The sequence below is a fragment of the Macrotis lagotis genome, chromosome 4 (genome assembly GCF_037893015.1).
Source record: "Macrotis lagotis isolate mMagLag1 chromosome 4, bilby.v1.9.chrom.fasta, whole genome shotgun sequence".
In the NCBI taxonomy this organism is placed as follows: Eukaryota; Metazoa; Chordata; class Mammalia; order Peramelemorphia; family Peramelidae; genus Macrotis; species Macrotis lagotis.
In genome coordinates this window covers 262,570,188-262,597,252 of record NC_133661.1, presented here as the reverse complement: position 1 = coordinate 262,597,252, position 27,065 = coordinate 262,570,188, and the positions used below count along the sequence as shown (strand labels likewise).

The 27,065-nt window shown below is 34.5% G+C and overlaps 1 protein-coding gene across 7 annotated transcripts in view; it reads right to left on the bottom strand.

Annotated features, from left to right (window-relative positions):
* The window catches only part of LRRC9 (leucine rich repeat containing 9), a 195,131-nt gene that overhangs the window by 65,519 nt on the left and 102,547 nt on the right, over positions 1 to 27,065 (bottom strand). For all 7 annotated transcript variants that reach the window (XM_074235927.1, XM_074235928.1, XM_074235926.1 and 4 more), the window contains 5 exons: positions 17,455 to 17,580; positions 16,103 to 16,237; positions 13,546 to 13,723; positions 10,474 to 10,694; positions 7,481 to 7,603 (listed from right to left, as the gene is read on the bottom strand). In XM_074235927.1, the coding sequence (XP_074092028.1) occupies positions 7,481 to 7,603; positions 10,474 to 10,694; positions 13,546 to 13,723; positions 16,103 to 16,237; positions 17,455 to 17,580 (783 nt within the window). The remainder of the gene's footprint in view (positions 1 to 7,480; positions 7,604 to 10,473; positions 10,695 to 13,545; positions 13,724 to 16,102; positions 16,238 to 17,454; positions 17,581 to 27,065) is intronic.

Genomic DNA, 27,065 nt, shown 5'->3' with positions numbered 1-27,065 from the left:
TAGGAGAGAATGAGGGATGATTTCAAGGGGTTTTGAGATGTTGAGTAGTAGAAAAAGGGAACTTCTATGAATATTTTTCTAAGTAAAATTTTGCAGTGATATTGTTGTCAAATGGATTGGAAGCAAGGTAAGAGAGGTTTGAAGAGAGTAGAGAAGGTATAAAACAACTTCTTTAGAGACTATGATAGAAAGTCACTTACAGAATAACTGATTGCCTTATGACAAAAGGATCCAGTTGAAATTAGATAATATAAATTTGTAGTAGGCTCAATAAATATGATTGTATAATTTTTCCAGTATAGTTCAGTGATTTTTGAATATAGGAGTGAAATGATGGGATAACTCAGGTAACCTAAGTTAGGTCAGGCATATGAGTTGACAGAACAGGGCAAAGAGATGAGGAATTTGAGTTGAAGACAGTGTAATGTTGAAATACTTAAATTATAAAGTGAAAAATGGAAAGAGAAGAAAGTGAAACCAGAGTAGGAGGTAACGATTTGAATATACAGTGGAGAAACCAGGCACAGTGAAGCATATACAGAAGAATGACATATAGTCTCTAGAGTTCAGTTGGTACATACTTGGAACTAATTATGATACAAGGTAGAATGTCAATGTGCAATAAAAGGTACAAAACAACATGATATAGGATTTTGGAAGAATTATAGTTGAAGGAACGATTCAGGGAAGATTTATGTAGGAGACAGTATCTGAGACAGACCTTAGAGTACAAACTATAATTGGAAAGGCAGTGAAGGGCACTAAAGGTAGAAGAAACTTTATGAAAAAAAGAAGCATAGAGCTGGAAAATATAAACAATTAATTATAAGTGAGTGTAAGTAGAACAGTTGGAGAGCTGAGGTTAGAAAGTACAGTTAGGGTGGTGAATCTTGAAAGCTAAGAAAAAGAGTTTGAACTTTGGCAGATAATGAGAAACCTTTGAAGGGCTTTGTATACGGAGATACAGTGGGTATTTTATGATTAGAAATTTACTTTAGCAAGTACAGAGTAAAGAACGAACTAGAAAGAAGGCAGAAAGAGAGGACAGAGAGTACCATCTAAGTCCAATGAGAGGTCATTATGGCCTTAACTAAGGTGGTGGAATGAAAGGAGATGCAAGAAATATTTCAATTTTAGAAACAACTGGACTGCTTGGATGTCGATGCCTAGAACAATGCCTGATGCACAGCAGATATTCAGCAAATGCCTATTGAATTGAATTATTGTGAATGAGGGAAGCTAGGTGGCACAGCGGATAGAGCACCGACTCTGGAGTCAGGAGGACTTGAGTTCAAATCCAGCCTCAGACACTTAATAATTACCTAGTTATGTGTGACCTTGGGTAAGCCACTTAACCCCACTGCCTTACTAAAGAAACTAAAAACAAATAAAAGAGGGAAAGAAGAATTATTGTGAATGAAATAGAAGATCACCTGGTAGGATAAGATACCAGATACTGAGGTCCTTTCTTAAGCTAAATGATCAAACATTCAAATGTCATTACAGATAGTACTGTACATTCATATTGCTGAGGAACTGCAAGGTTGGGGAATCTGAGGGGGGTAAGCTAAGTGGTACAGCAGATAGAGTGCCAAGTCTGGAGCCAGGAAAATCCGAATTCAAATTCAGCCTCAGAAACTTGCTAGCTGTGTGATTCTGGGCAAGTTCACTTAGCCTTGTTTGCTTCAGTTTCTTCAACTGTAAAATGAACTGGAGAAGGAAACAGCAAACCAACTCCAGTATATCTGCCAAGAAAATCCTAAATAGGGTCAAGAAGGGCCAGACAGAACTGAAATGACCGAACAACAGCAATATGAATGATTGGCATTCTTGTAATAACATTTGGATGTTTTGTAGTTTAGCTCAAGAAAGGACCTCAATGTCTGGTATCTTCTCCTTCCAGGTGATCATCAGAATCTTCCTAAAACATTTAAATGGAGGCAATTCAGTTTCCTGACATGACACTGGTAGAATGAACAATTTTCACAGGCATACAGCAATGAGATCTGTAGTCCTTCAGTTTGGTAGTCTTTCCTACACTTCATTTTGGAAACTCTCAAATACTGAGCTAGCTTTCGCAATGCAAGTATCAACCTCATTATTATTGTGAATATTCCTGGAAAATATCCTGCCAAAGTAAGTGGCTTATCAAAATAAGTGAACTTATCTACAATATTCAAAACTTCTCCATTTGCTGTAATTAATGGGTCCACATATGGATGATGTGGTGTTGGCTAATGGAGCACCTGGGTTTTCCTGATGTTAACTGATAGGCCAAAATGAGCACAAGCAGCTGAGAATCAATCCAGACTTCAGAGGCTGCACTGAGGGCACTATCATTAGTAAATAGAAGATCATGCATTGTCACTCCCTCCACTTTGGTCTTGTCTTGTAGCATTTTCAAGTTGAAGAATTTGCCATCAGTGTGATAGCTGACCTTGAGGCCATGTTCATCCTCAGTGAAGGTGTTTGATAACATGGCTGAAAATATCATACTAAAAAGTATGGGAGCAAGGACATATCCTTGTTTAACTCTATTTGACTGGGAAAGTGTGAGAGCATCATCCACTATCCAGAGCCAGGGTTAGCATGTTGTCATGGAACTGATGTGCAATACTGATGAACTTTTATGGGCAAACAAATTCTGACATGATTTTCCATAAACCCTCATGAATGATGGTGTCAAAGACCTTGGTCAGATGTACAAACATTCAACAGACCTCTGTTCTGCTATTGATACTTTTCCTGGAGTTGTCAGGCAGAAAACACCATATCAACTGTTCCCTGACCCTTTCTGAAACCACACAGGCTCTCAGGGAGGTGACCAACTTCCAGGATCAGCCTATTGATAAAGACTCTGGCAAGAATCTTACCAGCAATGACTAAAAGAGAAATACCCTTTGATCATCATAGGACAATATATTCCTTTTACCTTTATAGAGGTGGACAACAGAGGCATCCTTGAATTCTTGGGGATAACCTCTTCATGTCATATAACCTGGATAATTTCAGTCAACTTTTGAATGAGCAACGGAACCCCCATCTTGTAGATCTCAGCTGGAATAGAATCAGCATGAGGTGCTTTGCCATATGAAAGGAGGCTAATGGCAATTCAAAATTTCTTCTTCAATTGGAACTTCAGGTAGGAACTAACTGACTTCAACTTGAGGTAAATGGTCAATGGATTCTGTATTGATTGATGATGAACAGTTAAGAACACTATGGAAGTGTTCAGTCCATCTCTCTAGTACCATGTCTTAATAACTAATCAATGTGGCTCCATCAGCTTGGAGTAGTTGAGATGCATCATATGTCTTTGGCCCATAATTAGCTTTCAGGGCATCATAAAAGTACTTTGGATTAGTACTATCAACAAAAAACTGAATTTCATCTGCCTTTTCACTGAGTCAAGTATTCTACATCTCTCTAAGCTTCACTTTACTTTACTTTTGATGGAATTAAATGGAGCCTCTGAGAAATGGATGAACTATGGTGCTGGTAAACCCTATGGAGTGCTCATTTTTCACTTAACAGTTTTTGTTTTCCCCATCATTTTCATGAGACCAGTCTAGATGTTTATTAGTGATATGATCCAGATGAGCAAATTTCTGAAAGCTGCTCTTTTTCTGCCCCAGTGTTGCCAGCTATGATTTAGCTCAACTCTCCCTTCAAGTTAGCAACAAACTGTTTCCACTCAAAGCAGCACTCTAATCTCTTGACATTAATTATTCTGCCATTTTGCCTTGGGGTCACCTCACCCTTTCAGTTGAATGTGAATATTAGGTTCAAGGGGATAAGTATGTGATCAGTCTAGCACCCTGCATAATACAATGCCTTTGTCATTCTCATATGTTGTCAATATCTTCTCCTTAAAATCATAGTTTATTGGATGCTAATGTTTGCTGCAAAGGTGCATACAGGAAGTTTTTCTTGCATTTGTGTAAATGAAAGACAGAGTTTGTGATGAGGTCATAAGATATGCAAGTTTTCTGTAGTAAGTGACCCTTGCTATTGCTGTTTCCAACTCTATTACTCTCTAGGACTCCCAGTTGGAGCTGGAGCTGTTTGTCTGAGTTTACACTAGCATTGAAGAATTATAAGCACTGAAGATTTATAATACCTCTTTTGGTAGATTAATGATAAGAGTCTTCAGGGCTTCATAAAATTTTTCTCTGACTTTATCAAGGATAGTCTTTTGGAGCATAGGCACTAATGATAGAGGTATTTCCCTGCAAGTGACAATCGTATTGTCATGAGTCTGTCCAAGTTTGGGTATGCAGACACTTTTTAAGGCACCTTTTCTAGCCCCTTCCTTACATCAGCAGGTGAGCAGTGCGATCCTTAAAAGGCTGCTCAGAAACCCATGGGCCTGTCAAATCTCACTAATGCTCCCAGTGAGGAGATGACCCTGTGACCTGGGTCACCCATGTGCAGGGATTTTGATTAAAACTCCCAGTGTATCTGTATCTGCTATCTCATCACTTGCCTTTTACCACAGAACTTTGAAATAGAAATGGTAAAACTGTATGGGTAATGTCTTTTGATTTTTGCTTAAACTGAATTTAAGTGATGCAGAGGATTTGCACAAAGATGTCAACCTCATTCTCTCTTCCAAAGTCATCATGGTCCAGTGGCAAGACAGAGCCAAGAAAATTGGATATGGTGTCTTTGATGTCTAACCAAGTTCTAAGTGCTCCATAGAGCCTGCTTCCAGTTGCCTCCATGACCATTGGAATGAATTGTTTTCATCCACCCATTTCACTAATGTAAGATTTCATATGCTTGGGGCAGACACCCCCCCCCAACTCACTGATACGTGTGAGACCCCTTGGTTACCCTCAATCTGTTTAAGCCAACTGCTGAGGTATAGTTGTACATGCTAAGCTTCTTGGAATGAAAAGTGAGTGTTAGGGTGGCTCAGGTAGACAACAAAGGTGAAAAGCAGCCATGAAAAGGGTTTGGTAGTCCTCTTATCAGAGGTAGTAGCCTTACTTGAACACCCCTGGTGATATGAAAGTCATAGCAAAGACCAGATCTCCCATATTAATCCCAGTAAATATATGAAAAGGACTTCTGAAAGGTCAATGCTAAAGGACCAGGTATCCAATCACCTGAGGAATGACTAATACATTATGGTATATGAATTCAGTGTACCATAAGAAATTATGAATATGAAGATTTCAGGGAAGTATGAAAAGATTTACATAGTGAACTAAGCAGAACCAGCAACACAGTATAAATATAAATAATAAAAAGTTGAGGCTGAATATTATATGACTATGGCAATCAAGCCATAACAGTTAAGAAAATTAACCTCTCTTTTCATTGCAGAGGTAGAAAATTATGAATAGAGGATATTGTATATACTGTCAAACACGGTAAATATGTTTGTTAATTTTGATGAACTGTTTTTCTAGTTTTATGTTTAAGTCTTAGAAACAAGGGGTGTTTTCCAAGGTTCAGAAATTAATATGGTATTAATATAAAAGGCAGTAATAAAAATAAGATAAAATTTAAAAATAAGATATGATTTGGATTTTTCACTATCATATGACAAAACTATAACTTGAAACTTGGGAATAACATAGATTTGTCATGGACTATATTCAGCTGAGTTTAATTTGTATAATTACTTGAAAGACCTCATTATAGTACCTATTACCCATTTCCAAGGTATAGACCTAGACTATGATACCAGAGTGTTAAGTGTAGTCTTACTAAATAAGTACAGGAGCAGTTAAAGTGATTAATGAGGGTCCCTTTTCAGTGTAATCCAATCATAAGTTTAGTTAAGAGAAGTCCTTTGGATCTACATTCTGAAAAAGGTCTTGTAATAAATAGAACTGATTGTAGGACTTCTTAGATATTATAATAACGATATACAAAATGGTCCTACAATAATTCTATCTACTATAAATATCTTGATGGTGCTGATTATAATGCTACCATTATATTTATCTCTGCACCTTATACTTATTCCTCTTGGCTAGATTAGTAATGTTTTCCTACTATAAATCAATTAAAAATAAACAATAGCATCATGCTAGAAGTGAAAAATACTTTTTATTGCAGGCTGGAACTATTGGAGGATTCTTGACTATAGTAAAATAAGTAAATCCATCATGCTGGCTCACTGGCCCCTATTATTGTACACACAAAATTTTTAGTGGGTTGTCATTGAAATAGCTATCATCCCTATGAGTATGTAAATATGATGCATATTTTACACATATATACATGTATGTATATATACACATATAAATATACTTATATTCAAACATAAATATGTAGGTATGCATATAATTAAGAGATCTGAAACATATGCAGAGTGCTTTAAATGGCATCTTTCTTCTTAGAGGCTGCTGGGGACTTGCTTCCGGTAGTCATCAGTTTTATACATTTTCTCTTTTGTCTCCTTTGCTCTTGAGAAGTTTTGCTAACTCTTACTCATTACATGGTAAGGAAAAAAGTTTTAAGGGCTTCTCTTTATCTGAATTTCTGTGGCCTGTCCTTTTCCCTTCCCAGGTGAAGGAAGCTAAGCCTCCTTGTGAATTCAAATGTCAACACATCCTGGCATTCCAAGAGTCTGAGCTCTAGAGGAGCAAGGCATGACCTTTAGGACACCAAAAGAGTGAGAGTTGAGATGCAAACTCATTTAGCAGTCCCGCTGCATCTGGATATGAACTTGGTGGGAACAATGCTATGGAGAAAATGAGCTAGTCACCCATTTCCCAAGGTGAAGTTGTTGTTGTTGTTCAATTGTTTTCAGTCATGTCCAAATCTTTGTGACTCCATTTGATGTTTTCTTGGTAAGGGTACTGGAGCGGTTTGCCATTTCTTTCTCCAGTTCATTTTGTGAAACAGGGTTAAGTGACTTGCCTAGGGTCACCCAGCTAGTAAATGTCTGAGGACAAATCTGAACTCATGAAGATGTCTTCCTGACTCTAAACCCAGAACCCTAACTACTGCTCTACTTAAGGAAAGATTACTCTTTGTAAAAACTAATTAATGCAAAGCATTTAAATGGAACTGGAGTGCTAGGCACTGGCACCCAATAAGAGAAGGAACATTTTGAGCAGGGGTTTACACAGGCAGCAGTGTAGAAAAGGGATTCATGGACCTCTGAAACTCCAAGGGAAAGATACAGTGGCCTGATCCAGAGAATCAGCTCATGTGTGTGTTAAATAACATACATGTAATAAATACATACATAAATAATTATAGGCTACATAGATATATTATGCATAAGTTACAGTGTCTGGCATACAATAAATGTTTCAAAAAAGATCTATCTCTACAATATCACATAAGCATTCAAAAGTTTAAACCAATTTTAACATTTGTTTTTATAGGTTTGCATTTTTCTAATCTTCATAAGGCTGGGTATCATAGTACAAAGGTAGTCAAGTTCAAGATGATTATAGCTAATTAATTTGAAAATACTTGATTTAGAACAAATACTGTAGCAAAAACAACTTACTACTGAGATTCCATCTAATGCTTTGAGATCTGGAAGGTGGAAGATTACAAACAACCGGTAGTTTTCTTGATTCCATACAATAAGATTTCCACACATGTCTAAAATGATCAGATTGCACAAGCCCTAGTAAAATAAAAACATTTTGAGTTCACATAAAAGTTGGTATGAGAACTTTAATCTCTTGAAAAGTTTCATTAACAATGATTTTAAATTACTAATTGACTCTATAATTGAGTAAAAATGAGTCACTGTCATATATATTTGCTTCATTAAATAATTAATTCTTAGGTCAATAGGGTGACCTACTTCAGGCCTGAAAACAAAGGAACTAGTGGTGATCTTTAATTGTAGAAGAGAAAGATTTAGGGAAAATATGATAGCTATCTATAAGTATTTTAAAGTCTGTCTTGTGAAAAAAAGGATTACACTTCTTTTGATTGAGTCCAAAAGGCAGAATTACGAGCAATGAGTGGAATGTATAGAGAGGAAAATTTCAGAAGACTAAGGGTAGTGGGCAAAGATCCTTGTAGTTTAGAATAATTGAATTTACAGATGAAAGGGTCAAGAATTCTAGCTGAGTGGGGAATAGATAGTTATTTTACCTTCTGGGCACTCATTTATACAGATGACCTGGAGAGATCAGTTTTCAAAAAATCTAGGAATCCCAACTTCTAGAGCTCATTGGAAATTATTAGGCAAATTATCATTAACAAGTTTATAACCTAGCCTTCAAGAGATGAAAATTTGGACATTATATTGGATATTCATTATAAACTAGGGGCAGAAACTCTGATTTCAGGGAACAAGTCCTATATTGAGAAAGTAGTAAAATGATCAAAGCTAAAGGCTAGGTGGGACATTCTGTCCCTTTATTCTAAAAAACTTGGTACCTGGGGCTGAGAATTAGGTGGATGGGCAGTCTCTAAGCTTAGACTTGGAGTAAAAAAAAAGAGGGGGGGTTTGCTTTTTAGGGGCAAGTGTGTGTGTGTGTGTGTGTGTGTGTGTGTGTGTGTGTGTGTGTGTGTGTGTGTATTCTAAAAGACTTAGGGGGAAAAAAGCCAAATATAAAACATGGCTGCAACTCTGGCTGAGCCAGAAGATGGAAGGCAACATAGAGTATACATAAGCAGCAATCACAGAGATTACTTATCCAGAATCCTTTGAAGGTTAAAAGATCAGTATTCAGCAGGTACTGTGTCTAGCAAAGCAGTATCTGGTGGAGCCTACAAGACCAGTTGAGAGCAGCCTTGACTGGCAGAATCTACAAGACCACTGTTGGTGGCTCTGCAGTGTCAAAGGCATGAGCTGTCCTTCCATACATATGCCTTGCTACATATATTCTCTGGATACATCACTACTATTTTTCTATGTGTGTCTACTACACCAGTAGATGCAGAGTTTATCTGTGGGAGAATGTGTAGGTTTATGAAGGAAATATTTTGTTGCTACCTTTCTTAAAATGCCATTTCATTAAAAGCCTTTGCTTTGAAATAATTGTATCCCCTAATCAGCTATTACTGGCAAATATATTAGTGGTGATCTCACAAATTATAACTTTAGGGGATGCAGAACCACAGAGAATCTTAAATCTGAGATAGATGTTCAGTTGGGAAATCTAGTCTATGAGTTGAGCATTGCTTTTAGGAGTCATATAAGTAAATCAGAGGGTGGAGAACATCTGGTTTGCAGGCCATATAAGGCCACTGAACCTAGATAGCTCTGGAGGAGAAAGTGAGGCTGGTGACTTAGCACAGCCTCCCTCACTCAAATCCAATTCACATACTTGTTGTCATGCCATCACCTCCCTGATGTCATGATTGACTTTGAAATGAAGAACAAACAATATCAAAATTCAATAAATTTATGAGCTTTTTAGGGTGAATTAATTAAACATTTGATCAAGTATTGCAGACAAATAATGTTATAAATATCCAAATAGCCCTTGGAAGAAAAAAAAGGTTCCCCATGAACTAACCCTAGGTGCTACTTAGGGAAAAAATTCCTGCCAATTGAGCTATATAAAAGTAGAATTGATTGTCTTTGGAGAAAGCAAGTTCCTCATTACTACAGGACTTCAAGAAGAAACTAGATAGCTATTTGTTGGGAAAGTCACAGTGGGGGGGGGGATACTGTTTACTTTAGGTTGGCCTGGATGACCTTTAAACTCATTTCCCACTTGGAGATTATTTAAGAATGTGATTCTGTGATTTAGCAATCCATAAATATTTGATATAGATATTTTCTTCAACCACAAAATTACAAATCTTTGACACCTCAGTAAATGCTCTTCATAAGTTTCTGTGATCAAAAGTCTTGATCACCTGTTCACATCTTTTGATGATGAACCTCTTTAAATTTAGTTCAAACAGTACATAACAAGAAAAAAGGAGACTTTCAACACCACTAAACAGAATGAAACGACATTTCAAAATCTTCTCTAAACGGTTGACATTTATAAGACAGGGTGTCTATAACTCAAATTTTTCTCTTATTCTAATAGGGATTCTTACCATGTTACACAGATCCTAGTCCTGAACAAAAGTCCTGTTATCTCTTTGAGGCATGAGTATAGATACATACATTTAATGTTTGTCCTTCATTTCAAAGAAGACCATGACATCAGGGAGGTGATGTCATGACAAGTACATGAATTGGATTTGAATAAGGAAATGCTGTGCTCAGTCACCAGCTTTACTTTATCCTCCAGAGCCATCTGGGTTCAGTGGTCAGATATGAATCAAGATGACTGGAGTTGGCCCTGGATGTGAGGCAATCAGGATTAAGAGACTAGCCCAATGTCACACAGCTAGTAAGAGTAAAGTGTCTGAAGCTGAATTTGAACTCCTGTCCTCTTGATTCCAAGACCAGTGCTCTATACACATATTTATGTATTAAGTATATGAATATACTTATGTACATATTATAACTACACATAAAGGCTAAGTATACATTATTAAATCATTTATTGCAAACTCTAAATCATTAAAATTTACCTTTAAATTGTAGATCTCCTGGTTGGTAGCAATAAAATTATTGTTTATGTATAATTCAATTATGGTGTAAGCATTTTGTAAACCAATCAATGAAGTGATCTTGTTATTTTCAAGAGAAAGATAATGAAGATGAACCATGTTTTCAAATATGTGCTTTTCCAATCCAGCAAGGAGATTATTATTTATGCTGAAATGGGTTAGTTTGGTCAGCTTTGAAATGCCTGGAAAAATAGAGAAAATTCAGTACAAAAGAAAAAGTTAGACTTCAAATTAAGCTGCATCACTGGCATTCTTTGGCAGTAGCAGAGAACTTGAAGGAACTTGTAGCATTAATTTTATCATTTTATTTTCTTCTATGGAAAGAAAGCAAAAATTATGAATATATAAGTTTTTAGAACAATTATATTTTGATTTTCTCAAAAGAGTCATTCTTCCTTAAATGATTAGATAAGGAAATCTATCCAGGAAATGTCATTTCACTTTCAATTAAGTGACTAGTTTTTAACATGAATGTATAGAGGTCATTCTTATTACTAAAGACCCAACTTACCATCTGAAGATTTAAATAATACAAACAAGTAGGAAGTGGCAAAGAATGAACAACCACTATTAATACTTCGTTAGTATTATTTAATATCATTTGAACTAATTCTATCCTGTTTACAATGAATAGTCTATTTGTAAGACTTGAAAGAATATCTTTGCTCTTTTGTATGCTCTAAAGAATGATTGTAGAAAAGAGAAATATAACTCTGATTTGAATAAAGCAAAAAAAAAAAGAAGGCAGTAGTGTAGAATGGAATTTCCACTAGAAAAATATTACCTAGTGTGAATATTAGGTTTACATATGCTCCTTTAGGAAAAAAAGATGGTGTATCATATCTAAGTTAGCAAAATATGGACTGTCTGGCAGTAGTCTAGTCTGCCTACCTTCTTCTAAGATTAAAGATAAGCTAATTATAAGGAAAGAAAAGAGTTCTCTGTGAAAGAATTCTCTGTCTTCTCTAGGTTCAGAGGGATTCATGGTTAGCATTATGCTGCTGTTTTTCCTATGTTCTTGAAGAGAACCATGATATCAGGAAGATGATGCCTTGACAGACATATGCATTGGATTTGAGTAAGGGAGTTTTGTGCTAAATCACTAGCCATCTGGGTCCAGATCAGAATGACTAGAGATGGCCCTGAATGTGAGGAAATCAGGGTTAAGGGGCTTGCCCTTGATTGCAAAGTTAAGTTTAAGTGCCAAGTGTCTGAGGCCAAATTTAAACTCCTGATTCTAGTGCATAGAGCACTGTCCCATCTACTTAGAAGTGGAAGACTTTAATTCATTTTAGATTATAAAATGTAAGACTATTAATGACAAGAATCACAAAGTTTTCCAATGCCAGAATTTCTCAAACTGTCTTCCATGGAACTTTAGTGTTTTGCATAGAGTACATAGGGATGTCAATGCAAAGACTATTTAATTCTCTAAAATATTAACTATGACATTATGTATATTAAAATATGGTATATTATAAAAATAGGTTTTTAAAAATTGTACTTCAAAATTCACCTGTGACTTTTTTTAATCCTAAATATGTAGATTTGTGTATGTGAGTCATATACCACCACAATCACTTAGATTAGTATTTAGATTCTCTTAATGTGTTTCAAGCCTCAAAGTGTTATTTGATCAAATTGGCTTGGGAATTGTAATATAAAATTTAATATGGAGGAGTCAGGAGGACACCTGATCAACTGGATGACATTAAAGGGTATGAACCTTTGTCAGCAGAGTCACACTTCTTAAAGGCAGACATACGCCTTATCCCTTACTGGGAGGCAAGAGAACATTTCTAATTGGTTTCTCATGACAGGTGCTGCCTCCAGGATATTTGGCAACTGAGAGTCAAGAGAGGAGAGGATATTCATTAAAGAAGCTATCCCAGAAATGTAGTGGGAGGGACTAGGAGAGCCCTTGTTCAGCCCTGGCAAGACTTATTCATCCTGATTCAATTCCTCAGTGCCACAGAAGAAGAGGAAGCTATCAGACATGCATGAAGGCATGGTTTTGGTAACTCTCTAGGTACCTAATCCCCTTTGAGAAGAAGCAAGAATGGATGTAGGACATAGAATGGGTAAAACAACTTTCAATATTCTGTAGTATGTTTGCTGGTCTCTTAAGTCTCTAACTGCCAACAATCTTTAATTTGAATAAAGAGAAGAATACAGGAAAAGGTGAAGATTATTTCAACTTCTCCAGAATTTGAAATTTAGAATTAAGTTGAATAGTTTGCATTGCCTCTCACTATTATTGAAGGTTTTAATCATTTTGACTGTATCTGATGTGATCCTTATGAATGGTTTCATTTGGTTTCAAAATCTGTTGAAAAATTTTCACTTTTGTTCAAGTCTATAACATTTCAAATGCAATTTTTAAAATGCACATTTAAAAAAATTATGACTTTTTTTCTGTTGTCTGAGTTTTTACTTTTGGAATGACAACAGATCTTCAAAGTCAGGATAGGGAGAGGCTGAAGGATATAGAAGAGGTCATTTGAGCTTTTTTATTTGCTGTAATGGAAAGAACATTGGATTCAGAGCCAGAGTACATGGGTTCAAATTCTGACTCTGCTACAGTACCATCTTGGGAAAATCAATTTACCTCCATTTCCACAATTGTGGATTTGATCTCCAAGGCCCTCTATGACCTTAAATTTTTGATCTAATGCACTTGTGTAAATAAACCACAGTTTGTTATTGACCCCCTCCCCCAAGAGAGCTGGAATAGTATGACTTTTATGCCAAGGGACTCTTTATAACTTTCCTATGGCTTACTGAGGGAGCACTGGTTACAGACTTAAAGCTTTAGAGCTGCAAGGGAACTTAATTATCATCAAGTTCAACCAACTTACTCATTTTATGGACAAGGAAGCTAAAGTAAGTTATTTTACAAATGGGATCACAAAAGAAGTTGAATAATAGAACCAGGATTCAAATCCAAATTCTAAAAAAACACCATGTACTATTTTTACTCTTGATGTATTAAGAATTAATACTGCTAAGATTTCTTGTTTCTGAAATCATTACCTTCTAGTTTTGAGATACAGTTTCCATCCAAAGTGAGCTCTTCCAAATTAACACAAGATTCCAAACCTTCGATTTTTGTGAGATTATTATTGCTAAATGATGCCCATCGCAAATTCACCAATTTCTCCAAATTAGTGATTTCAAAAAGATTTTGTCCATCCAAGTTTAAGGCAGTTATCTGTAGAAAAATTTACTCAAAAAGAATTTAGCAAATTCTTTAAAAATAAAAATATTTTAGTTTTTTAAATAAAAATATTTTAAACAAAATTTTAAGACAGTAGTGAAATTTAGATTTATGCTTCACATTACAAATGGATATTAAAGGAATTGTACTGTAAACTGAAGAGTAAAACAATTATGACATATTTCTTATAAAAATAAGATATAAGAGGATAGCTAATCCCAAAGAAGTATTTGCTTAATACCAGTTCTTTCAGAAACTGTCCAATAAAAGCGCTTTTAAGGTTTACAAATCATTTTACATATATTTCTGGCCAAATGTCAAGTAACTTGCCTATTTTTTTATGTAATTAGTTAAGTGTCAAAGATAGATTGCTCTGATCAGTGCACTAGATAAGAAAAGAATGATTAGATGAATTTAAAAAGCATTTATTAAATATTTACTATGTTCCAGGCTCTGTGCGAGATGCTGAAGATATAAATACAAGCAACTAAGACTGTCCCTGCCCTCAAGTAGCTTCTACATTCAGTTGAAAGAGGCAATACATTTAAGGAAATTGTAGATTGTTTATCATGTGGCAACATGATTTGGAACTGGCAGTGGGTGCTCTTGGACTAGTTAAGGTTGAAAAACTCTCCCATTTAGAATTCAGGAGGAGGTGGGATGTGAAGAAACACCGGAGGGAAGTTGAATTGGAATTATCTGGGAAGAGATATAGGCATCAAGGAAGCAGTGGACAAAAGAATTCCTTTGTACTGGGTATGGCTACGCTACCACCTAGCTATATAACATTTGCCATGCTTCATTTAGAAATTTTGCTTCATTAGATCTTTCTTCTCCTAGGACACTGTGGTCAAATTCAATTCACCTTCTTAATATTGCCCTTGCTCTTACTATAGTCCTCATTTACACCTTCTATTAATTGCTCACTTATTTCAAAATTCAATTCAAGCACTAAGTGAAGTTTTTCTTGATTCTCCTTAATTGCTATGCCCTCCCTCCCTCTCTCCACTACTGTCTTCATTTTAAATTTGTAGCAGTGGAGGTGTGGTGATATATTGCAGAAGAGCTGAACTTTCATGTACAGTATTAGGTGGAATGACTTGAGCTTAACTTTTCTTCTCAACCTCTCCTGAGGTCCCACCCCTGGAGAAGGGGATTTATTCTCAAACTGGATTGAGAAAGAAAAAAGGGGTGAACCTCTTATCCCAAGATCCCCATTCCAACCTAGCTAGTCAATGAGAATGAGAGTTGAGTTCATAGCTACAATATTTTGCTAGCTATAATTATTAAAAACCAAATAAATAATTAATTTTTTTCCTCATCCTCTATGCTGTCAGTTGTTCTGGAAAAATATTATAGTTGCAAAGCTATGTCTTCCATTCTCCCGGTCATTCCCCAATGAACCTTCCCTGCTTCATTTGAGCAAAGATACATATAGATCAGTGATGCAATGGTTGCTTACTATATTTTAAGAATAAAATCAAAATAAAAACTAGCAAACTCTCAAGAAACAGTTAAGTTTTAGGAGAGATGTTAGACACAGATTGAACAACTTGTTTACCTAATATCCTATAATATGTTTGGTAGTCTCTTTATGTTTCTAATTGCCAACAATCTTAAACTTGAATAAAGAGAAGAATACAGGAGGGAATATAAGATTTATTTCAACTTTCTCACACTGCTGTGTAGATAATGTGACGTGTAGACAGAAGTGGAACATGTACTCTGTCTAGATACTCTTTGGATAGTATTTAATTTCATTCCTCTATTCTCAGTCTAAGTTGTCACAGTTATAAAAGTTTCATAATGAGCCCCAAATGACAAGATATTCTGGATGATTACATTGTAATACAGTTTGTATAAACACTGCAGCAGGCACAAAAAAGGGTAAAATCAGAAATTACCATGAATTCTCCTGATTTTCATCTTTTACTCTCTATTATAACTAGATGACTTTACCTGTTTCTACCCACTGATTCTGGTCTGCTCACATTCCAAGAAGCTCCTCCCTCGGATGAAAGCATATGAGGCTCATTTTCATCCTGCTGATGACCTGTGTCTCTTGCCCAAATTCCTTGCCTGAATTCTGATCTAATCAACATTTGCCTACATCTCCCTCTGACATTCTGTCTTATCTATCTATTGGCAGCCGTGCTCTGATCTTCAGCACCAATCACATCCCCATTTGAGATTATTGCCTAATTTCAGATTCCCAGCTCTGTTGTGAACACTGATTTCTTTGCTCTGAATTATATTTCCTGGTCTAGAACTCTGAACTGATGTCTATGTCCCCCCTTTTATTATTCATGCTGAAAGAATTCAAGTACAAAAACCTGATCATAAACAAATCACTATAATAGCATCAAGGTTTACCTTAGAATACCAATTTCCAGTAAGATGTGAAAATGGTTCTGACTTAGTCATCTGTGTTAGAATTTTGGCAGAAGGCCATATGCTGAGTATTCGTGGCCGAACTTCATCAGTTCTGGAATGATGTGAGAGTGTTACCTAAAAAAAAAATTGATGAATAAAGGAAATAGCATTCATGGATCTATTTATCCATCATAAGGAGTTTTGCATCATAATCATTTTAATAGTTAGCATTTACACAGTACTGTCAGGTTTACATAACACTTTACAAATATTGGCTCATTTATCATCACATAAGTCACACAGTGTCAGGCCTGTTTTGAACTCAGGTCTTTCCTGACTCCATCCCCAGGCTCTCTATGCTACCTAGCTTCTCAATAAAACAAAATAAGATTAAAATATGAATTAGTTTTTATTTGTTTTCATAGTGGTCTGTGTCCTGTACTTCTAGACCTTTCTCTATTATTTAAACATGATTTTAGATATCTTGATTTGTTTTTCCAATTTATTTTCTATGTAATACAAATTATTTCTTTCATGAATTATGAATAATTTTAAAATAATATATGACTGCATCAATATACATTACCAAAATTTCTTCTGCTAGCATCCAAAATTCCACAGACACTTTAACAAAAATGTGACTTATAAGAAAGAGAAAAATTATGCTTGCATCTTATTTAAAGGAAACCTAAGATATTTCTACAAATAAATCACTTTTTTTTGACTCTTCCTGGCCATGAAATATAATTTAATACAATGATGGGAAGGGCAATTTACTATGTATCATCCCAAGAACCTAAATGTCTTCAAATAAATTACTCTAAGTTAACCTTAACAAGAAAGTAACTTATTTGCTCAGAAGCTTCAAGATGAAGTTTAGTGAGTAAAGTAAGTAAAAAAAAAAGCTAAGTTAAGTAAGCTAGATCAGATATATGAAGGGATCTCCAGAAGAGTACTGGACTTTGAACTAGATAGTAGAATCATTTCTATAGCAAATTGGGAGTCAAATGAAGCATTCTTAATAAGAGAAAAACAACAATCAAGTAGCATATCTTGGAAATTAGCTATACTTATCACTCTGATGAGCAGGGTCATGGGCATGAATTTGGTAATTAATAGAGGTTCAGAAATAGTTATGTATGTAAATACAATGAAAAATTGGACCTGAGGAATACAGCTCCAACATAGTTATGATTTCGATAACTGAAATGATTAGTTGATGCAATCTAACTGGGGGGAGGAAGACAAAATAAAATAAAAAACAATACTCTAGATGATGAAAACATATTATGCATTTGTTCAGGATAACACCATATCCTGTGAATACTCAAGAAAAATTAAATACATCCAACCTGAGTAATCTTTGTTCCGGCAATAAAATTCACAGCTGCATTTTTTTCTTCTTCAGTAACCAGGAGTCCATTTAAATGGGTAAGAGTTTTTAATCTGCCAATAACACTTAGTCTCAATGTTTCTGGCTTAGGAAAAACAGAACAATTTAAGTCTTTAAAATATTACATATGATATTACATAGGAGACTCATTCTTTTCCATATGATTAATACATATGATATTAAGTATCATTTTAAGTTGCCTGTATCATAAAATAGCATTTGTATATTGCTATGAGTTTTACAAAATGTTTTACATATGTGATCTTGTTTGAGCCCCAAAATACCTTGTGAGGAAGATACTATTATTAACCCTCCTTTTAAAAAAAGATGAAGAAACTGAAACTAGGAAAAAGCTGACTTGCCCATGTAAGCAAGATATAAATACAGGTCTTCTTGAGTTCAGATCTAATACTCTACCTATGTATCATCAATAAATGTAAATAAAAAGGTGTAAATGAGACCTAAAAATATATGTTAAAGTCCAGATTTTATTTTGGACTTTCAGCCATGTCATGATTGAGTTCTTATTATTCCACACGAATTTGCCAGTTAAACATTTATTAAGCAAGCACCTGTTATTTGCCAGACACTGATAAATGCTGGGAATACAAAGAAAAGCTAAAAAACAATCCATACTCTTGAGTTCACAATGATAACAAAATTAAGAAAAATATATCATAGTGTATTAAAAATAGGTGGCATAAATCCTGGAGGAAATTTCTTTGGGAATTCATAAGGGTTATCTGATCTTCTGCGAATCACTCTTTTTTAAATTTATTTTCCAATTACATGTTTCCAATCACAGTTTTTAATATTCATCTTTTTTTTGCAAGCTATTGTGTTCCACATTTTTCCACTATCCTCCCTTCCTTTTCCTCTCCCCATGGCAACAATCTTTTTTTGTGCATTTTTTTTGGTTTTTGAAAGGCAAAGGGTTAAGTGGCTTGCCCAGGGCCACACAGCTAGGTCATTATTAAGTGTCTGAGGTGGGATTTGAACTCAGGTACTCCTGACTCCAGGGACTGTGCTCTATCCACTGTGCTACCTAGCCGCCCCCAAGAGGAATGGCAGCAAGCAATCTTAAATAGGTTGTACAAGTGTAATCATGTTTAACATTTTCCCACATTAGCCATATTGCAAAAGAAGAATTAGAACTAAGTGGCAGGGGGCAGGAGAAAGGAAGAAAAATCAGAAAAAAAGGCTTTGCTCTACATTCAAAATCCAATTTTTTCTCTGAAAGTGAATAGTATTTTCTTAAACATGTCTCTCAGGAAAGCAGATCTCTCAGAGTCGTCCTTGGTCTCTAACATGCTGAAAGAAGCTACATCCATCACAGGTGACGATCTCACCATGTTCCTGTTAATGTGTACAGTATTCTGGTTCACTTCACTCAGTATCATTTCATGGAAGTCTTTCCATGCTTTTCTGAAATCTACCCACTCATGATTTCTTACAGAACAATAGTTCTCCATCACATTTATATGCCATGTATTGTTTAGCCATTTCCCATTTGATGGAAATCTCAACTTCCAATTCTTTGCAAAAAGAACTGCTAAATATTTTTGTACATGTGGGTCTTTCTTCCCTTTTTTTATTATCTCTTTGGAATACAGATCAAGTAGTGGAATTGTTGGATTAAAAGGCATGCTTGCCCTTTAGGCATAGTTCCAAATTGCTCTTAAGAATGACCATGTATCAGTTCACAACTCCACCAATAGTGCATCACTTTCCAAGTTTTCTCATATCCTCTACAACATTGATTATTTTCCCTTTTTTTTTACCATTTTGTTTTAATTTGCATTTCTCTAATCAATAATGATTTGGAGCACTTGTTCATATGAAATAATTTTAATTTCTTTATCTGAAAACTGCCTGTTCATATCCTTTGACCATATATCAACTGGAGAATGACATATTCTAATACATTTGAGTCAGTTCTTTATATAGTTTAGAAATGAGTCCTTTTATCAGAAACAATAGCTGCAAAAAGTTTCACATCTTTCCGCCTTTCTTCTAATCTTGGCTACATTGGTTTGGTTTTTGAGAAATCTTTTTTAATTTAATGTAATCAAAATTATCCTTTTTGTAATTTATTATGTTCTCTATCTCTTCTTTGTTCATAAACTACTCCCCATTCCAAAAATCTGACAGACAGAATATTCCTTATTCTAATTGCCTTAAAGTTTAAATCTTTTAAGTTTAAATCCTATTTGCATTTTGATCTTATTTTGGTATAGGGTGTGAGATGTTGTTCTAAGTCTAGTTTTTGTCATATTATTTTTCAGTTTTCTCAGTTCTTATCCCAAAGTTAGACTTAGAGTTCATCAGAAACTTACCATAGTCATTTATTTCTGTCTTTTGTATCTAATCTATCCCATTGATCCACTTCTCTATTTCTGAGCTAGTATCAAGACAGTTTTTATGACTGCCACTTTATGATTTTATATCTGATAAAACTAGCCCATGTAACTTTGCAATTTTTTCTTTAATTTCCTTGATATTCTTGACCTTATGTTCATCCAGATGAATTTTAGTACCATTTTTCTAATTCTGTAAAATAATCTTTGATACTTTGGTGTGGACCAAATAATTTAATTTAGGTAGAACTGTCATTTTTATTATATTACCTCAGCTTAACCATGAGGAATTGACATTTTCCAATTGTTTAGAACTGACTTTGTGTGAAAAGTTTATTGTAATTGTGTTCGTATATTTACTGCTCTTGTCTTAGTAAGAGAAATTCTTGGGAATCTACCTCCCATCTCTTGTTGGGCTTTTTAAATAACATATAGATATGCTGATGATTTATGTAGGTTTATTTTATATCCTGCAACTTATATCTTACAATTACTTTGTTTCAAGTAGTTTTTAGTTGATTTTTTAAGATTCTCTAAATATACCATCATACAATTTGCAAAGAGTTAAGAGTTTAGTTTCCTCATTGCCTATTCTAATTCTTTCAGTTTTTTTAAGCTAACAATTCAAATACAATATTGAATAAAAGCGGTGAAATTTGGGATACTTGTTTTACCCCTGATCTTATTTGGGATGCCCTTAAGTGTATTGCCATTACATATAATGATTATTGATGGTTTTAGACAGATACTGTTTTATCATTTTAATAAAAATTCTATTGATTCCTAGTAAGAGGAATGTTTGCTAAATTTTTGTCAAAGGCTTTTTCAGCATTTATTGAGATAATCATGATTTCATTTTCTTATTGCTATGGTCAATTATGCTGATTGTTTTCTTAATATTGAATCATCCCTGCATATTTGCATAAATCCTATCTGATCATGGTGTATTATCCTAGTAATAACATGTTATAATCTCTTGGCTAAATTTTTATTTAAAATTTTTCTATCACATGATTTCTCTCTCATCACATCCAACTTAGATCAATGTATACCATGGAAACAATGTAAAGACTAACAGACTGCCTTCTGTGGGGGGGGGGAGGGAAGCAAGATTAGGGGAAAAATTTGTGAAATTCAAAATAAATAAAATCTTACTTTCAAAATAAAATAAAAATAAAATTTTCCCATAGACATTCATTAAGGAGAATGGTCTATAAAGTTTTCTGTCTGTTTTGGGTCTTCCTGATTTAGGTATCAGCACCATGTTGGTGTCACAAAAGAATTTAGCAGTACTCCTTCTTTACCTGTTTTTTCAAATAGTTCATATATAGAATTATAATTATTCTTTAAATGTTTGTATTTGTTTGTATCCATATTAAATGTTTGTATTTATTCTATAAATCCATCTAGCCAAGGGGCTTTTTTTCTTAGGAAGTTCATTGGTGGTTTGTTCATTATATTTCCTCTTCTGTTAATCTGGGCAATTTATATTTTTGCAAATAATCATCTATTTCACTTAGATTGTCAAATTTATTGGCATATAGTGGGGCAAAATAGCTTTGAAATATTACTTTACTTTCCTCCTCATTGGTAGTGATTTCATCCTTTTCATTTTTGATACAGGCAATTTGTTGCTTTTCTTTTTAAAATCAGATTAAGCAAAGGTTTAGCGGCCATGTTGTTTTTTAACCCGTAAAAGTAATTTAGCTTTATTCATTTACTTATTTATTTATTTTTAGAAAGATTTTATTTATTTTGAATTTTACAATTTTCCCCCCTAATCTTACTTCCCTCCCCCCCCCCAACCCCCACAGAAGGCAGTCTGTTAGTCTTTACATTGTTTCCATGGTATACATTGATCTAAGTTGGATGTGATGAGAGAGAAATAATATCCTTAAGGAAGAAACATAAAGTATGAGATATAGCAAGACTGCATAATAAGATAACATTTAAAAAAAATTAAAGGTCTTTGTTCAAACTCCATAATTCTTTCTCAGGATACAGATGGTATTCTTCATAGCATATACCCTCAAATTGTGCCTGATTGTTGTCCTGTTGGAATGAGAAAATCCATTAAGGTTGATCACCACTCTCATGTTGCTGTTAGGGTGTACAATGTTCCTCTGGTTCTGCTCATCTCACTCAGCATCAGTTCATGCAAATCTTTCCAGGCTTCCCTGAATTCCCAACCCTCTTGGATTCTAAAAGAGCAATAGTGTTCCATCACATACATATACCACAGTTTATTAAGTCATTCCCCAATTGATGAACATTCACTCAATTTCCTTTTCTTTGCCATCACAAACAGAGCTGCTATGAATATTTTTGTACAAGTGATGTTTTTACCTTTTTCATAATCTCTTTGGGTATAGACACAGTAGTGGTATTGCTGAATCAAAGGGCATGTACATTTTTGTTGCCCTTTGGGCATAATTCCAAATTGCTCTCCAGAAGGATTAGATGAGTTCACAGGTCTATCAACAATGTATTAGTGTCCCAGATTTCCCACATCCCTTCCAACATTGATCATTGTCCTTTCTGGTCATATTGGCCTGTCTTGAGAGATGTGAGGTGGTACCTCAGAGATGCTTTAATTTGCATTTCTCTAATAATTAGTGATCAAGAGCAATTTTTCATATGACTATGAAATGTTTTGATTTCCTCATCTGTAAATTGCCTTTGCATATCCTTTGACCATCTGTCAGTTGGGGAATGGCTTATCTTTTTAAAAAAAATATTTGACTCAGTTCTCTGTATATTTTAGAAATGAGTCCTTTGTCAGAAATACTAGTTGTAAAAATTGTATCCCAATTTACTTCATTTTTTGGATCTTGGTTATAGTGCTATTGTTTGTACAAAAGCTTCTAAATTTAATGTAATCACAATTGTCTAGTGTGTTTTTAATGATGTTCTCCATATCTTCCTTGGTCATAAACTGTTTTCCTTTCCATAGATCTGACAGGTAAACTATTCCTTGATCTCCTAGTTTGTTTATAATACTGTTTTTTTATGTTTAACTCCCGTATCCATTTTGATCTTATCTTGGTATAGTGTGTGAGGTGTTGTTCTAATCCAATTTTCTTCCATACTAACTTCCAATTTTCCCAAAAGTTTTTATTGGAGAGAGTTTTTAATCCCAATATCTGGACTCTTGGGGTTTATCAAACAGCAGATTACTATAATCAATTCTTGCTATTGCACCTAGTCTATTCCGCTGGTCTATCACTCTATTTCTTAGTCAATACCAGGCAGTTTTGATGACTGATGCTTTATAATATAATTTTAGATCTGGTAGGGCTAAGCTATCTTCTTTTGCACTTTTTTTCATTAAATCCCTGGAGATTCTCAACTTTTTATTTCTCTGTATGAATTTACTTACAATTTTTTTCTAACTCATTAATTTTTTGGAATTTGGATTGGTAGGGTACTAAACAAGTAGTTCAGTTTTGGTAAAATTGTTAATTTTATTATATTTGCTTGCCCTATCCATGAACAATTGATATTTGCCCAGTTATCTAAATCTGATTTTGTGTGAGAAGTATTTTGTCATTGTTTTCAAAAAAGTTTCTGAGTCTGCCTTGGCAGGTAGACTCCCAGGTATTTTATATTGTCTGAGGTTATTTTGAATGGGATTTCTCTTTCTAGCCCTTTCTGCCGCATCTTGCTAGTAATATATAGAAATGTTGAGGATTTATGAGAGTTTATTTTATATCCTGCCACCTTGCTAAAGTTGCTAATTATTTCTAGTAGTTTTTTTAGATGATTTTTTTGGGATTCTCTAGGTATATCATGTCATCTGCAAAGAATGAGAGTTTTGTCTCTTCCTTCCCTATTCTAATTCCTATGATTTCTTTTTCTTCTCTTATTGCTGAAGCTAATATTTCTAATAGATATTGAATAGTAGTGGTGGAGTGGGTGTCCTTGTTTCACCCCTGATCTTATTGGGAATGCCTCTAGCCTATCTCCATTGAATATAATGCTTGTTAATGGTTTCAGATAGATACTGTTTATTCTAAGGAACAATACATTTATTCCTACACTCTCTAGTGTTTTTAGTAGGAATGGGTGCTGTATTTTCTCCAAAGCTTTTTCAGCATCTATTGATATAATCATATGATTTCTGATAGATTTTTTTATTGATATAATTAATTATACTGACAGTTTTCCTAATATTGAACCAACCCTGCATTCCTGGGATAAATCCTACTTGGTCATAATGTATTATCCTAGTGATAACTTGTAGTCATTTTGCTAAGATTTTATTTAAGTTTTTTTGCATCTATAGTCATCAGGGAGATAGGTCTATAATTTTCTTTCTCTGTTTTAACTCTTCTTGGTTTAGGTATCAGCACCATATTGGTGTCATAGAAAGAATTAGGCAGAGTTCTGTCTTTCCTTATTTTTCCAAAGAGTTTATATAGGATTGGAACCAATTGTTCCTTAAATGTCTGAAAGAATTCATTTGTGAATCCATCTGGCCCTGGAGACTTTTTCTTAGGGAGTTCAATATGGCTTGTTAAATTTCTTTTTCTGAGACAGGGTTATTTAGGTATTTAATTTCCTCTTCATTTAACCTGAGCAACTTATATTTTTGTAAATATTCATCCATTTCACTTAGATTTTAATATTAAATTTATTGGCATAGAGTTGGACAAAACAATTCCAAATTATAACTTTAATTTCCTCCTCATTGATGGTGAGTTGACTTTTTTCATTTATGATACTACAAATTTGTTTTTCCTTTTTTTAAATCAAATTGGCCAGAGGTTTATTAATTTTATTGGTTTTTTCATAAAACCAGCTCTTGGTTTCATTTATTAGTTCAATAGTTTTTTTTTTGCTTTTAAAGTTTATTAATTTCTCCTTTAATTTTTAGAATTTCTAATTTGGTATTTAACTAGGGGTTTTTAATTTGTTCTTTCTTGAATTTTTTAGTTGTAAATATTTAGTCCATTGATTTCTTCTTTAATTTATTCATATAAGCATTTAAAGATATATCCCCTGACAGTACCCTTAAATGTATCTCATAGGTTTTGGTATGCTGTTTCATTATTGTAATTATCTAGGATAAAAAAATTCTATAATTTGTTATTTGATCTCCTCATTCTTTTAAATGAGGTTATTTAATTTCTGATTTGTTTTGGAGCTATATTTCCCTGGTCCAATATTGCATGTGACTTTTATTGCAGTATTATCTGAGAAAGATGTATTCACTAATTCTGCCTTTCTGCAACTGATTATTAGGTTTTTATGCCCTAGTACATGGTCATTTTTGGTGTAAGTGCCATGTACTGCAGAAAAGAAAGCATATTCCTTTCTATTTCCATTCAATTTCCTCTATAAGTTTATCATGTCAAGGTTTTCTAACAATATATTTACCTCCTTAACTTCCTTCTAGTTTATTTTATGTTTAGATTTATCTAAATCTGAGAACAGGAGGGAGTTTTGTTGTCCATATCTTCCTGTAACTCCTACAACTTCTCCTCTAATAATCTGGATGCCATACATTGGGTGCATACATATTTTGTATTGAAATTACTTTAGGGGCAGCTAGGTGGTACAGTGGATAAAGCACTGGCCCTGGAGTCAGGAGTACCTGGGTTCAAATCTGGTCTCAGACACTTAATAATTACCTAGCTGTGTGGCCTTGGGCAAGCCACTTAACCCTATTTGCCTAGCAAAAACCTAAAAAAAAAAGAAATTACTTTATTGTCTATGGTACCTTTTAGGAGGATATAGTTTCCTTCTTTATCTCTTTTAATGATATCTATTTTTGCAGCTTCTTTGTCTGAGATAAGGATTGCTACCCCCTGCTTTTTTCACTTCAGCTGAAAACAAAATATATTTTATTCCAACCTTTTACTTTTACTCTATATGTATCTCTCTGCTTCAAATGAACTTCTTGCAAGTCACATATTGTAGGATTCTGCTTTTTAATCTGCTCTATTTGCTTTTAAGAGAGAGTTCATCCCATTCACATTCAAAGTTATAATTACTAACTCTTTATTGCCTTCCATGCTATCTTCTCTCTGGATTTTTCCCCATTTTCCCCCTTTATCCATATTCCCTGGTATTTTGTTTCTGAATACCACCACCTTCAGTGTGTTTGCCCTCCTATATCCAACCCCCCTCCTTTATTTTCCCCTTTTTCCTTCCCTTCCTTCTGCTGGTTCCCCCTTCCCTTTCCCCCTTTTAACACTTTAAAGGTAAGATAAGTTTCTTAACTTAATTGAGTGTATGTATGATAATTTTAAGCCAATCTGATGAGAGTAAGATTCAGGCAGTTCTCACCTCCTCCCTTCTTCCCCTCTATTGCAATACGTCCTTTGTACCACTTAATGTAATGAGATTTACCCCATTCAGTCTCCTCTATCCTCCCATCTCTTTACTGTCCCTCCTTTCAAGGAGGTATTATTATTAAGTCATTCTGAGTCACAGAAAGGTCATGAGTGTCCATCACTTCTGGCTAAGTATATTCTCTCTAATAGAATTACAATTATGGAGAGTTACTAGAGGCTTTCTCCCAGGTAACGATATAGCCAGTTTCATATTATTAGATAGCAATTTCTTGAATAAGTTGTGAGTGTCCATTTCTTCTAGCTAATTAAATTCTCTCTAATAGAGTAGAATTACAATTCTCAAGAGTTATTAAAATATTTCAGGTAGGGATATAGCCAGTTTCATCTTATTTTTTTAATTCCCCCCCCCTTTCTCTTTTACCTTTTTATATGTCTCCTGAATCTCCTGTTTGAAGTCCAAATTTTCTATTAAGCTCTGGTCTTTTCATCAGGAAAAGTTGGAAGTCTCCTATTTCATTAAATGTCCATCTTTTGTCCTGGAAGAGAAGGCTCAGTTTTGTCGGATGATGAATTCTTGGCTGCATTCCAAGCTCTCTTGCTTTTCAGAATATTGCATTCCAGGCCCTTTGATCCCTTAACATTGATACAGCCAGGTCCTGTGTAATCCTTACTGTGACTTCTTAGTATCTAAATTGTTTCTTTCTGGCTGCTTCCAGGATTTTCTCTTTTAGCTGATAGTTCTGGAATTTGGTCACAATATACCTTGACATTTTCATTTTGGGATCCCTTTCTGGAGCAGATCAATGTATTCTTTCAATAACTATTTTGCACTCTGGTTCCATGATATCAGGGCAGTTTTACATCACTAAATCTTGTAATATTGAGTCCAGGCTTTTTTTTTCTCTTCAGTGTTT